At 52.2% G+C, this 13,401-nt stretch overlaps 2 protein-coding genes across 2 annotated transcripts in view; both read left to right on the top strand.

Annotated features, from left to right (window-relative positions):
• Positions 1-7,734, top strand: part of RGL2 (ral guanine nucleotide dissociation stimulator like 2) — an 18,466-nt gene extending 10,732 nt beyond the window's left edge. Inside the window, exons 8-16 of the mRNA XM_029286651.1 lie at positions 1,378-1,461; positions 1,559-1,633; positions 2,365-2,400; positions 2,504-2,625; positions 2,731-2,823; positions 2,912-3,041; positions 4,024-4,257; positions 5,882-5,996; positions 7,529-7,734. Coding sequence (XP_029142484.1) covers positions 1,378-1,461; positions 1,559-1,633; positions 2,365-2,400; positions 2,504-2,625; positions 2,731-2,823; positions 2,912-3,041; positions 4,024-4,257; positions 5,882-5,996; positions 7,529-7,734 — 1,095 coding nt within the window. The remainder of the gene's footprint in view (positions 1-1,377; positions 1,462-1,558; positions 1,634-2,364; positions 2,401-2,503; positions 2,626-2,730; positions 2,824-2,911; positions 3,042-4,023; positions 4,258-5,881; positions 5,997-7,528) is intronic.
• Positions 7,735-9,354: 1,620 nt separating this feature from the next.
• The window catches only part of LOC107298985 (DLA class II histocompatibility antigen, DR-1 beta chain-like), a gene marked incomplete at its 3' end in the record, with an annotated part of 6,148 nt that continues 2,101 nt past the window's right edge, over positions 9,355-13,401 (top strand). Inside the window, exons 1-2 of the mRNA XM_015828343.1 lie at positions 9,355-9,421; positions 10,571-10,843. Coding sequence (XP_015683829.1) covers positions 9,355-9,421; positions 10,571-10,843 — 340 coding nt within the window. The remainder of the gene's footprint in view (positions 9,422-10,570; positions 10,844-13,401) is intronic.

Genomic DNA, 13,401 nt, shown 5'->3' with positions numbered 1-13,401 from the left:
TTTATTTAGGGTGATTTTAAAAATAATTTTAAATAGAAACACAGCTTCTAATATTCGGTTTTTTTAATCTGGTTTTATAGGGGTTTGTATTTTTATGTTTTGTATTTGTACTGTTTTTAATACGCTGTGCACCGCCCTGAGTCCTGCGGGAGAAGGGCGGTATATAAATTAAATTATAATAATAATAATAATAATAATAATAATAATAATAATAATAATAATAATAATAATAATAATAATAATATAATATAATATAATATAATATAATATAATATAATATAATATATATGATTGATATGATATAATATTAATGTGATATAATGTAATATAATATAATTGATAGCATATGATTATTATAATTAATATGATATAATATGATATGATATAATATAGTAATGTAATATAATATAATATATGATTGATATGATTAATATGATATAATATAATTAATATATGATATATACTATACTATACTATACTATAATATGCTAATATATAATATACTAATATAATATAATATTAATATGATATAATGTAATATAATATATGATTGATATATAATATTAATATGATATAATGTAATATAATATAATTAATAGGATATGATTAATATGATTAATATATAATATGATATGATATGATATAATATAGTAATGTAATATAATAATATATAATTGATATGATGATTAATATGATTTAATATAATTAATATGATATGATATATACTATACTATACTATAATATACTAATGTAATATACTATACTAATATAATATAATATAATATAATATACTAATAGTATAGTATAGTATAGTATAGTATAGTATAGTATAGTATAGTATAGTATAGTATAGTAATATATAAATAATAAATATATTGTCATTTTTTACTGTGGGCACACCGGCATACGTTGACAATGGAATTCTGTTGCCTGCTCTCAAAACCATACGCATACATAACACACACACAAACATGCCACATACAACACGTATGCTATGTACATACTGATACCCTTACGTATAAATAATATATAAATATTAATCGCTCTCCACCTTGATGCCCGTTTTCTGGAAGAGAGGAAAACGCAACGGCGGTCTCCTCGCTCGATTGATTGTGTGCGCCCCCTCCCAGCCCTCCCCAGCACGGGTGCTTGCCACCGTCCTTGGATTCCAACTCCCATCGTCTCCAGGGGATGATGTGTCCCAGACCCACGAAGGGGACTTGAGGCTTGGCTGGATGGTGGATTTAAGCTGGATTGTTTGTCGTGCCTCCCCCATTCCAGTGCTGTGTTATGGGGGTTCCTGCGGGTTTTGGGGGGCTGCCGGGGGCTTCTCCCTCCTTCCCTCCCCCCAGCTCTTTCCGTTTTGTGCCCCCCCAGGAAGGCGGCCCTGGAGCAGCGGTGGGAGGGGCCGAGCTGCCCCATCGGAAGCATCAGCGGAGGCTGCAGGAGCAGCGCCCATTGGTAAAGGGGGGGGCTGGTCTCCAGGAGGGTGGGGGGGCTGGTGTTGGGGAGGGGGCGAGGGGGCTCCACTGTCCTTAACCTGGGGGTGTCCCTGCAGGGCGTGATCCCCTACCTGGGCACCTTTCTGAAGGACCTGGTGATGCTGGATGCAGCCACCCCCACCCGGCTGCAGGTGAGAGCCAGCAAGGGCATTTGGCCGTGCCCCCCCCAGCAAGGGGGGACTTGGGGGTTGAGGGAGGGGTTTGCAGGCCGGAGGGGGGGAGAGGGCATCAGCAGCACAGCTGGTGCCTCTGTTGGGTGCCCGAAGCGTTCGATGATCAGGCTGAGGGTTGTGTGTGTGTGCGTGCGTGCAGCGTTGCATCAGCCTGCTCCACACACAACCCCCCCCACTTTGGATGGTGCTGTGGATTATGGGAGAAGAGGATGGCCGGTTGGAAGGTCTTGGGGACCCCCCCTTTGGGCTTTAGTGCCTCTCCCTGCTTCAAAGAGCTTGCCCCTGTTTTTCAAACAGCTCTGCGCAGGCGGGAATTCCACCGGGGAAGAGTAACTTTCGGCCAAAAGCCATAGGCAGAGTTTGTACTGGGGGAGGGGGCAGCCCAGAGGAAGGTGTGTGTTTGTGCGTGGGGGGGGGCATTTGCCAGTCAGAGACCTCGGGGGTCCTCAAATTGTGTCATCTTTCTGACACAATTGTAGCTGACCAACTGGCCCGGTGGGGGGGTAGTGTGCAGGCGGTGGGCCCCGGCTGACCGGTTCAGCTCTCGGGGGGGCGGTGGTCTATGGGCCTCGTAGTCCTTCTCCGAAAGGGGTGCAGCCTTGGTGGGGGGAGATAGTGGGTGTGTGGGTGGGTGTGTGGGTCAGGCTGGGCCTGGGGGCTGACCGGGCACCTCTCGCTTCCCTCTGCAGAACAGCGGCTACATCAACTTTGAGAAGCACCGCAAGGTAGGTGCAGGGGTGTGTTTGTGGAGTAGTAGGGGGTCCCCCTTTGCCCCCTTCCCACCGGAAGGACCCCCCAACCCCTGCCTCTTCTCCTCTTTCCCTGCAGGAGTTCGAGATCCTCACCCGCCTGCGCCTCCTGCAGGCCAAATGCCGCAACTACGCCCTGGCTCCCGACTGGACCCTCCAGGGATGGCTGGGGTGCCTGCCCCCCCTCAGCGAGGCCCAGAGGTGGGTGCAGGGGGGGCTCTGGAAGGGGGGAAGGGAGGGGCTGGGCCTAGAGACACCCCCCCGGTTGTCTCCCCTTTCCGATTCACCCTCGTCTCTTCCTTCCAGTTACCGGCTCTCCTGCGCCATCGAGGCCCCCACCGAGGGAGGGGCCCCCGCCAAGCCCAGCAAGCCCACCTTGGTGATCACACGCTGCACAGAGTAAGGACCGGGAGGGAGAGGATCTCTGGGGGAGGGTCTCTGCCCCCGCACCCCATTTCCCGCTGACCCCCGTTGTTTCCTTTTCCAGCTTGATCACCTCGCTGGGAGTGAGCGCCCCCCTGCCCTGGGACAGAGCGGGGTCCCCCCACGTCTCGCCCAGCCTGCTGGACCCATCGGCCGCCTCCCCCACTGCCCTGGCGGCCCCCCAACCCATCCAGGTGACTCGGGACTGCCCCCCTCCTTCCTCCGGACTCTTCCACTCTGCTCCTTCTGGGGGGGGAGGCTGAGTGGTGACCCCCCCTCAAAGACCTCAGAGTCAGGTGTGGCTGATCCAACTTGCTCCCTCCCCCCCAAGTTTCTAGTCCTCAGTATTATTTCAAAGCACATTTCACGAAGAGGGCGGGGTTCTTCCTCTCGTGGGGTCTGGTTTGGGCCCCCAAACTTGTTCTCCATGATCCGACGGACTTCGAAGAGCCCCCTCCCCAGGGCTTTGTGACAGCCCCCCCCTCCCGGCGTGGAGGGGAGTCTGCCCCGTCGCCCCTTTCAGGGCCGCTTCTCTCCTTCCAACCGGGACCCATATTCAAGGAAGCCGCCTCGCAGAACAACAGAGTCGGAAGGGACCTCGGAGGTCATCTAGTCCAGCCCCCCCCCCCGGATTAAGCAGGAGACACAATTTTAGACAACTTTCCCTCAGTTCCCCCCTTTGGGGCTTAGGAAGGCCCAAATCCTAAAACAGGAGGGCCAAAAGGGAGGAGGGCAGGAGTTGCCGGAAATGTCAAAATCTCCTTTCCCTCAACGGCCAGCAATGGCCGAATTCGAATCCAGACCCAACCTCCAGCTCCTTTGGCTGCAGCATCTGGGACAATCCGTGCTGTGCCCCTGCAGCGAAGCCTGGGGCGGGGGAGGCTCGGGGGGGGGTACCTTCCCAACCCAAAGGACACATGGGAGGAGGAGGAGGAGGAGGAAGAGGAGGATGCTAAAGGAGGAAGGAGGCCCCGAACACGGATAGACCAGTGAACACGCATGTAACACGGGTGGAAGGGGCCCTCCTGGGTCCCCGGGGCCAGTCTCTTGCCTGGGACGTCGGCCCCTTTTTCTAAGCAGGAGGGCCGGAGACGGCTTCCCCGGGGGGCCCTTTCCTTGAACCCAGGACCGGACCCTGCTGCCTTCCGGCCTCACTTCCCTCCCGCTCTCCCACAGGGCAAGTGGTCCTCCGTCTCGGCCCTGGACACCTCGTCCCCCTCCTCGCCCGGGGACAGTCTGGCCCCCCTCCCTGCCACAGGGGGCACCTTCCTCAAGGGCCACCGGCGCTCGGCCTCCTGCGGATCCGTCTACCCCAAGACCCCCGACACGGGGGGCGCCTGCCCCTCCGACTGCTGCATTATCCGGGTCAGCATGGCGCTGCAGAACGGCACCCTCTACAAGAGCATCCTGGTGAGTGCGTGTGTGTGTGGGGGGGAGATTTGGTCAAGAGGACCCCACCCTTGGACTTGGGTGAAAGAGGGAGAAGAGCTGGAGCCCACCCTGGGAGACGATGCGTCTTTTTAGAGTGCTGTGAGGGGTGTGTGCGTGTGCAGATTCAGCTAATTAAACGCATCGACTTACGACGACGTAAAAAAAGAGGTTGAGACTCTAGAAATTTAGGAGACTGGAGGCTAAAAGATATAAAGAACAGTTGCGGGAATTGAATAGAAATAGAAATAGAAATAGAGCTGCAAGGGACCTTGGAGGTCTTCTAGTCCAGCCCCCTGCTCAAGCAGGAGGACCTATACCATGGGTCAGCAACCCGCAGCTCTGGAGCCGCATGTGGCTCTTTGAGCCTTCTCCTGCGGCTCCCAGTCCTCCTCCGCCATTTGCAGAGAGAGACGGACAGAGAGAGGCACTTGCGCTTCCCTTCTCTCTCTCTCTCTGTCTCTCCGTCTCTCCGTCTCTCTCTCTCCGTCTCTCTCTCTCTCTCTCTCTCTCTCTCTCTCTCTGTGTGTGTGTGTGTGTGTGTGTGTGTAAAAAAGAGAGTGGCCTGACACTGTTCTCCAACAAGCTGACAAGCTTATTGAGTGGGGCTCCTGCCTTTGCTGCGTCTCTGCAGGAAGCAGGAAGCAGCAGAAAGCAGCATCTCTCTCTCTGTTTGTGTGTGTGTGTGTGTGTGTGTGTGTGTAAAAGAGAGTGGATTCACGCTGTTCTCTGACAAGCTGACGAGCTTATTGGGCGGGGCTCCTGCCTTTGCTGCATCTCTGCAGGAAGCAGCAGAAAGCAGCAGCTTTCTCTCTCTCTCTCTCTCTCTCTCTCTCTCTCTCTCTCTCTCTCTCTCTCTCTCACACACACACACACACACACACACACACACACACAGAGTGTGGGAAGAGGACTGGCAGGCCAAGGGCAGGAGAGAGCCAGCCCAATAAGAATGTGTGTCAGCTTGTCAGAGAACAGCATGAAGCCAGCTTGCCAGGTGAGCAAGAGGGGAAGAGAGAGGAAAGAGAGAGGGAGAGGGAGAGGAAAGAGAGAAAGAGAGAGGGAGAGAGAGAAAGGGAGAAAGGGGGGAGAGGAAAGGGAGAGGAGAGAGAGAGAGAGAGAGGGAGGGAGGGAGAGAAAGAGAGAACACATGCACAGTACCCTCTATTTCTTTTTAATTAAACTCTTCAATCAAGCCCCCCTCCAGCGGCATATATCAAGCCCCCCCTCTGGTGGCATATAAATTATTCAATTTATATGCCGTCTATCTCCCTGATAGGGTGGACAGCTTACAGACCGTAAAAAGATAAATAAAAAGCAACTAAAAATTTTAAAACTGAGCAAACCACCGTCTGTTCAGCTCTCTGGATTTCGGTCCATCCTGGCTGAGTTCCAGGTTTTTGGCAAGTGGGGCTGAGCCTTTTCTCCGACCGGCCGGGCCTCCATTCCACTTGGAGGTCCCTGGAAAGGCTGCTGACAGGGGAGACCCAAGTCTGGGATGGGTGCTGATCCCACTTGGCAAGCGCTGGGTGGCAATTCTGCCTGTGGAGGGGGGGGCATCAATGGGGTGGGTGGGCTGAGCCCCTTTTCCTGTGTCCCTCCCCAGGTGACCAGCCAGGATAAGGCACCCACCGTGGTGGCAAAGGTGCTGGAGAAACACAACCAGGACCAGGATCTGGCACAGGACTACGAGCTGGTGCAGCTGTTGCCAGACGGCCGAGGTGAGTATTGGAGACGGGGGGGATCCTCTTGTTGGGACTGGCCTGGATGCCCCATGAGGCTGGTTGGTCTGGAGGCCCTTTATAATAGAGATAGGGATAGAGATAGAACAGAATAGAACAGAATAAAAATATAGAATAGAATAAGAGTAGATTAAGAGTAGAATAGAATAGTACAATAGAATGCAGAATATAGAATAGAATAGAATAGGAATTACAGAATAGAAATCTATATAAATAAAAATGTAAACGTTCGTTTGTTCAAAATCTTAAATCTCCAAAAGTTCTTCACCAATTGCTTTGAAATTTTGACACAACGTTGCATTCAAATACGCGCGTGTTTTTATATACCTATATTATATAGATGTCACACCTGTGACAGGTAAAAACATGCTTTTTTTGAAAAACAGCGCCCTCTGTTGGACATAAAAGCAACACACGCTTTTACCAGACTGAGCCACAGCAACGCGTGGCCGGGGACAGCTAGTATATAATAGAATAGAAAATGGAATAGAATATAGAATGACATAGAATAGAATAGAATGGAATGGAATAAAAGATAGGATAGGACAGAACAGAATAGAATATAGGATAGGGCAGTATAGGACAGAACAGAATATAGCAGTGGTGGCGAACCTATGGCACGGGTGCCAGAGGCGGCACTCGGAGCCCTCTCTGTGGGCACACGTGCCGTTGCCCCAGCCTCGCCTCTGCCCACGACCCCTCCTCACCAGCAGCCTCCCTGGAGGAGAGTTGCCTCTGAGCGTGGCCCACGCGGAGCAGCGCAGCCAAGGACATGGCAGCCAGGCAGCGTAGACAAGACTCTGCCCTCATGCCCCATCATGCACAGTTGATGCTGCAGGGCGTGGGCAGAGGGTATGGCCGCCATGGGGCTGCCTGGGCGATCTGCGGTGGGCCCTGGAGGCGGTGAGTGGCCCTGCGGCAGGTGGGGTGGGGGCGGGGCCAGCTTTTGGGCACTCGGTCTCTAAAAGGTTTGCCATCAGTGGAATATAGAATAGAATAGAATAGAATAGAATAGAATAGAATAGAATAGAATAGAATAGAATAGAATATCTATTCTATTCTATTCTATTCTATTCTATTCTATTCTATTCTATTCTATTCTATTCTATTCTATTCTATATTCTGTTCTGTCCTATACTGCCCTATCCTATATTCTATTCTAGAATAGAAAAAGGAATAGAATAGAATTTCACAATGAAATTAAGTAATTAAATTAAATAATGGGGGGAGGGGAGAAAGAAAGGGCCTGGCATGCTGGGGTCCCTGCAAACCTGATTCCGTAAAGCCATTATCTCTGCACACTCGAGACAATAGGAGGTCCTGTATTCAAATTCAGCTCTGAGAATGGGAACCTGCCTACATCGTGACCACTTGGGTGCTATGAAGCTGGTCTGTCGCGGGGGGGGGGGAAGAGGCTTGACTGGAGGGGTGTCTAGGGGCGCTGGGGAGGAGGGCAGGGCCTTCCTGGTGGGGCTCCCCCCCATTGATTCCCCCCCTCCTCTCTCCCGCAGAGCTGGTCTTCCCCCCCATGGCCAACGTCTTCTATGCCAGGAACGGCTTCAGCGTGGACTTCCTGCTCCGGCCCAAGGGGGCGCCCAGGAAGACGCCCCCTCCGACCCCCCCGCCCAGGAGCCCCCGGGCCAGAGAGATGGACATCTGCGCCACCTTCCCCAAGATCAAAGCCACCGGCCGCAGGATCGCCCGAGCCCTTTTCTGAGCGGGGGGGGTGAGCTCCGGTGGGGGGGCACTTTGACAGGCCAGGACTGGGACCCCCATCCTGGACACGAAGTGGGGGACCCCCTCAGCAGCATCCCGGGCTGTGCAAGAGTCTGGGAGTCTCCGCTGTCCCAGAGGGACGGGGCTTCGGACTGTGTGGGGCAGCCGTGGAGCTGAGCAGGCTGTCCTGGAAAAAGGCCTCAGGGGTGTGTGTGTGTGTGTGTGTGTGTGTGTGTTTGTACACCTGCATGCCTGTTCAGCAGAGCCTGAGCTGAGACCTAAATATGGGGGGGGGGGGGCTGCTAGATCTGGGGCATCTGGGGATCTTCCTGGATCTGGTGGCCTTGGATTTGGAGTTAAGCAGATTTTTTAAAGAATGGAGTAGCGCTGGAAGGGACCTTGGAGGTCCTCTAGTCCAGCCCCGCTGCTCAAGCAGAACCGATACTATTCCAGATAAGTGATTGGATGGTTGCAGTGGTTGCTGTGAGTGGGGGGTCTCCGCTGAGTAGGAGAGAACCGTGTGTGTGTGTGTGTGTGTGTGTGATGGCAAGCAAGCCTGGACCAGACTAGATGGCCTCTACCTCCCCTGAGCGGAAGCAGGAGCAGGAGAAGGTCCAGCCGTCAATCTGCCACCTTCAACCTTCCATCTTGGCAGAATTGGCAGAAAAAGAAATCCATCAGCTATTGAAAACCAAAAATATATATCTTTTTGCATCTGAAGGCAGAGTTAAGTCTGTGGGGAAAAAAAGACGAAAATTAAAATACGTAATAAAACTTTTGGTGTAAATAAGCTATTTGTGGAGAGTCTACACAGGGGGAAAAACACACACACGCTTCCCCACCCTTTCCTTTTCAGCCCCCCCACCCACCCCCAGGCAGGCCCACACTGCAGGGGGGTGGTTGAGGGAAAGGGCATCTAGTCCACCCCTCCAGACACACAGAGAAAAGGAAGCTCTGGTTGAAAATCATGAGGGGGGGCCGCAAAAGGAAGTCCTCCCTCCCCTCCGGAGCTGGCATGACCCCCCCCCTAAAATGCAGCTCCCCCCACCCCGACTGAAGGGATTGTTCCCCCCTCCCACTTTCTCCGCTTCTCTCTCTGCGCCGAACTATCTCCTCCATCGGGCGAAGTCGAGGGAGGCTCTGCCCGGAGACCGATGACGCTGCAGAGGGGAGAAATCCCATTGGTCCCTCCGCTTTCCTGAGCCCTCCCAGGTCCGAAGTTCGAGGGAAACGCCCCCTCCCCCCAATCCAGACCCATCTATTCCGCCTCTGGGGCTGGGAGCCTCCGCGTCTCTCTCTCTCTCGTCTCTCTGGGGGCGCTTGTGGGGCGGCCTCCATGGGCTCCGCTGGGCTCCCCCTGGTGCTGCTGCTGCTGCTGGCGGGGGCGCTGGCCCGGATCCCCGGAGGCGAAGGGGGGAAGGAGACCCCCGGTAAGGAGGGGGCTCGTCGAGGGAGGAGAGGGGCTGGGAGGGGCCGTCAGAGCCTCTGGGGTGGGGGGAAGAAAGGGGCCGGGACCCCAGAAGTGGGGAAAGGGGTCGAGGGCAAGAGAGACGGGAGACTGCGGGAGCCTCGATCTCCGCGTGGTCTCCGCTCCTCCCTCGCCTCATCCCCCCCCCGCAGGATGAAGGGGGAGCCCCCTCCCCTTGTTGTGGCCGAGGTGGGGCGGGGGTCGCGGGAAGGCAGCCCAGGTGGGATAAGAGGCACCTGGACCCCCTCTCTCGCCCCTCCCCCCGTGGCTGGGTGGGAGGGGGACCTTGCGGACCCCGAATTAGCGCCCGAGCCCCGAAGCTTCTTGCACCGAAAGAGGAAGGAGACGGAAAGCGAAAGCGAAAGGGGGAAAGTGAGGCACTTTCAGAGCTGAATCCACAAAGGCCACCAAAGAGTATAAGAAAAAAAGACGCTTTTTAGCAAAAGTGTTCTTGCAACTTCAGTTTTTTCTTCTGAATCTCCATTTTTTTTTAGGGGACGGAAGAGCTGAGCTGGATTCCTTCTTGGGGGAGACTCTGAATTTGGGGAGGAGACTCGGAACCCCCCACTCCATATTCCCCCATTGCTGAATCGGGACCTGGAGGGGAGGGGGAAACTGAGGGAGAAGGATATTGGGGGGGGTCTGAATTGCTCCCCTAAATTGGCTCCCCAAAACTATCCCTTTAGTGAAGGGGGCTGGAGCCCTTCCCTTTGAGAGGGTCTTGGGGGGCTGCGGGGGGGTCTATTGGGGAGTGGGAGTGGAAAGAAGCCTTGAAAATCACCCAGAGCCTGCTAGTGGGGCTGAAGATGTGGGGAGAAGGAAATTTTAGGGTACCCAGGGGAGGTGGGGGTTGAAGGGCGGGGAGAGGCCAGGAGCATGGGTGTGGATATCCTGATTGTGTCCCCTCCCCAACCCCCCCCGAAAGGAAGAGGGAGAGCGAAGCATGGATCTTACTTTCCCTCCAGCCCAGAGATTCCTAGGGGGTCTCATCCCTCCCCCCATATTTCCCGTCGCTTTGGGGGGGGGAGAAAAGAGGCCCCACCGGGATCCCACATTCCTTGCAGACAGGTAGACCGAGTGCTGGACCAGCTGAACTTCTGCCTGCCTTTTTCCACCCTCGGGAGGAGGAGGGGGGTCCCTCAGGAAGCCCCTCCCTCATTTTCCTCCCCCCTCCAGACCCCCACCAAGGGGGGGATCCCGCTGGGGCCGACGGTTCCCCATCCCTCTTCCAGGAGGCGCCTTCCGACAGTCTCCGTCGGCAGGTTTCCCTCCCCGCCTCTGACAAGCCCGTGTCCCTCCTCAAGGGGAGGCTGGGAACCATGGGTCCTGGAGTCCCTCCTGACGCTCCTCCTCCTCCTCCTCCCCGCAGGCCATTTCCTGTACCAGACGAAGTCCGAGTGCCATTTCCTCAACGGGACGCGGCAGGTGAGGTTCCTGGACAGGTACTTCTACGGCCGGCAGGAGTTCGTCCGCTTTGACAGTGACCGCGGGGAGTTCGAGGCCGTCACGGCGTTGGGGAAGGAGGATGCCCAGGCTTGGAACCGAGACAAGCGCATCCTGCAGAACGCGAAGGCCGCCGTGGATTTCTTCTGCCGACACGCCTACCAGGTTTCCCAGAGCAATTCTGTGCTTGGCCGGAGAGGTGAGTGGGGGAGGGGGAGTTCCATGGGGGGGGAATGCAGGGACCCCCCCTTTTCATTTCATTTATTAGGACTCTCCCGGAGAAAGATTTGTGCTTTCCGATCTACGAAATTTATTCATTCTTATTTATTGATAGTTGTGGATACTCCTAATCCCTTCAGCTCCCTCAAAGCGGGGCTCTGGATGGCGCAGGATATAACATCGCCCCTAAATAAAAGTGTATAAAAAATAAGGTCAAAAATTAAATTGCTGTTAAAAAGTTTGAAATTTGACAACGGTGACAATGAAACATGCCAAAGGGAAGAAAGAGATGCCTCTCCTTCCCATCGGTCCCATCATCTTCCTTCTCTTCCCACGGTCCAAAGTTTCCCCTGCTCAGAAAAACTCCTTTCCAGTACATTATACCAAATATTATATTTTTCTTGGGGGGGGGGGGAGGAATCCGGCAAAGTCTCTCTCTTGCCCAGTATAAAGATATATTTCAATAATAATCTATAGTATATGCTATATAATATTTCAATATAATATTTTTATTAAATAATATTGATTGATTTACTTATCAACTTTTAAAACCGTCTCTCTCTCTCACAGAGGGACTTTGCATGGTATACACATAAGATATAAAACCACCAAAATAGTCTATACATTTTAAGATTTAAAAGGGAGGAATGATTACAATGCAGTGATAAAAATGCATGAAAAGGGGGGGGGCTTCAGGAGGCTGACCGGCCCCACGGCTGCCTCCTCCTCTGTGCCCCCCAAGCAAAGCCCCAGAGCCCCCTTTTCACCCCTTTCCGGAAGGCCAGGAATGGGGGAGGGGCTCCCTTCACCTCTGGGGCCTTTGGGATTTTAGAATAAAAAGTGAACTTCCAAAGGTCTGGAAAAGGGAATCAGGGAAGGCTCTTTCGTCTGCTGTGCCCTATCCCTCTTTTAGTTCTTTTTATTCTTTATATTTTATTTTATTTTATATATATATATATATTTATTCTTTAGTCATTCGTTCATCCAATTTTGTTCTCTGCATATTCAGTCTGGAATTCATTTTTACTCCTAAATTCTTCCCTGCAGACCTAGGAGGATAATTAACTGTTCATAAAAAAATCCCGACCAGATCCCAGGATTAAATTACAGATAAGCAAACCTTTGAAAATTGCATGTTCTTAAACGTTATATAATTAGCTGTTCATAAGAGAATCCCAGAAAAAGGGATTAGCAAAAGTTCTCTGAGCTGGAGTGGCTCTATGGAGGACCCACTTGGGGGGCTCACTCAGCCCCCCATTAATCCACCCAAGAGTTGTGCCCTTTGCTGAAGGAGGAGATCAAGAGGGATCCCTTCAAAGGCTGTTCTGTGATCCTGGGATCTGCCTGATCTCCTCAGCCACCAGCTGCCCCCACCTTCCCTTTCCCCAAGATCCCCTCCCCCCCAGATCCTTTCCACCCTCCCTGTCCGGAATGGGGCAACTCACTGCAGGACAATTCAACAATTTTATTCAATTATTTAAAATAATTTTAAAAATGTTTTTTTTATTATTTTTGTCCTTCACATTTCATTTCTTTCCTCCCTCGGCCTCCTTCCTTTCCTGATTCTCTTTCTCCATTTCTTCCATATTATGCAAGTTGTCCTAGACCCCTCCCTGCCCCCCCATCCCAGGCAGGAGGGTCGGACCCCTCCCCACCTCCTTCCCCAGGGGAAATGGGGCTGGGAGGGAGGCCAGACGGCTGCAGGGAGAGGTTAGGGGGGGGGAACCTGAGCAGAAAAAGGCAAAGGTTCAAGTACAGATTAGGTGAAATCTGGCTCAAAATCAGGGGGTCCCAATGGGGACCCTCACACTGGAGGTAGTTGTTGAATTCAGAGGCAATCCCCCCTCCCCCCTCACACGTCCTGTTCCTCCTATTCTTTTAACTATAATTTTATCTTGACTGGGAATTCCATTTTGGTTGCTATAAAAATATTTATCTGTTGCGATTTTAATGTTTTAATGCTGTAAGCCAGGGCTTTTCAACCTTTTCACCGACTGTACCACTTTTCACACTTATGACCATTGCAGCAGGCCCAGGGTCATGTGCTTTATATTTGGATGCTTGGCAACGGATTCATATTTATGATGGTCACAGTGTCCCAGGGTCATGTGATCCCCTTCTGCAACCTTTTGACAAGCAAAGTCATTGGCAAATGGCCAAGTGCTAAGGCGGGACTTCCTTTCCTCCCTCCTTCCTTCCCTGCCTCCCTCTTTCTCATTCCCATCTCCTTCTGAAGGAAGAATTTGACCCCCCCCCCATTTCCCCTCTTCCATATATTCATTGAACAAGGAAAACCTCCAGAGACAGAAAAGACAAACCATTGAGGGAACTAGCTTAAGAAGGCGCATTCCCCTTTAAGAATTAGCTACTGGCTAGAAAGGAAAGTTAAGGAGCGCAGTGGGCACTTAAGGAAGAAAAATAAATGTAGTAAGTATGGCTGCTGGCTAAGGAAGCCTCCCCAAATGGCTCCATTCATAAGTAAAGGAATGCTACAGGCAAAATCCATTCAGGAGAAAAATACTTCAAAATCCCTTGCAG

The sequence above is a fragment of the Protobothrops mucrosquamatus genome, unplaced genomic scaffold, assembly GCF_001527695.2.
Source record: "Protobothrops mucrosquamatus isolate PMUCROS unplaced genomic scaffold, P.Mucros_1.0 scaffold4413, whole genome shotgun sequence".
Classification (NCBI taxonomy): domain Eukaryota; kingdom Metazoa; phylum Chordata; class Lepidosauria; order Squamata; family Viperidae; genus Protobothrops; species Protobothrops mucrosquamatus.
The sequence above is the reverse complement of the archived record's forward strand: the minus strand, read 5'-3'. Positions and strand labels throughout refer to the sequence as shown.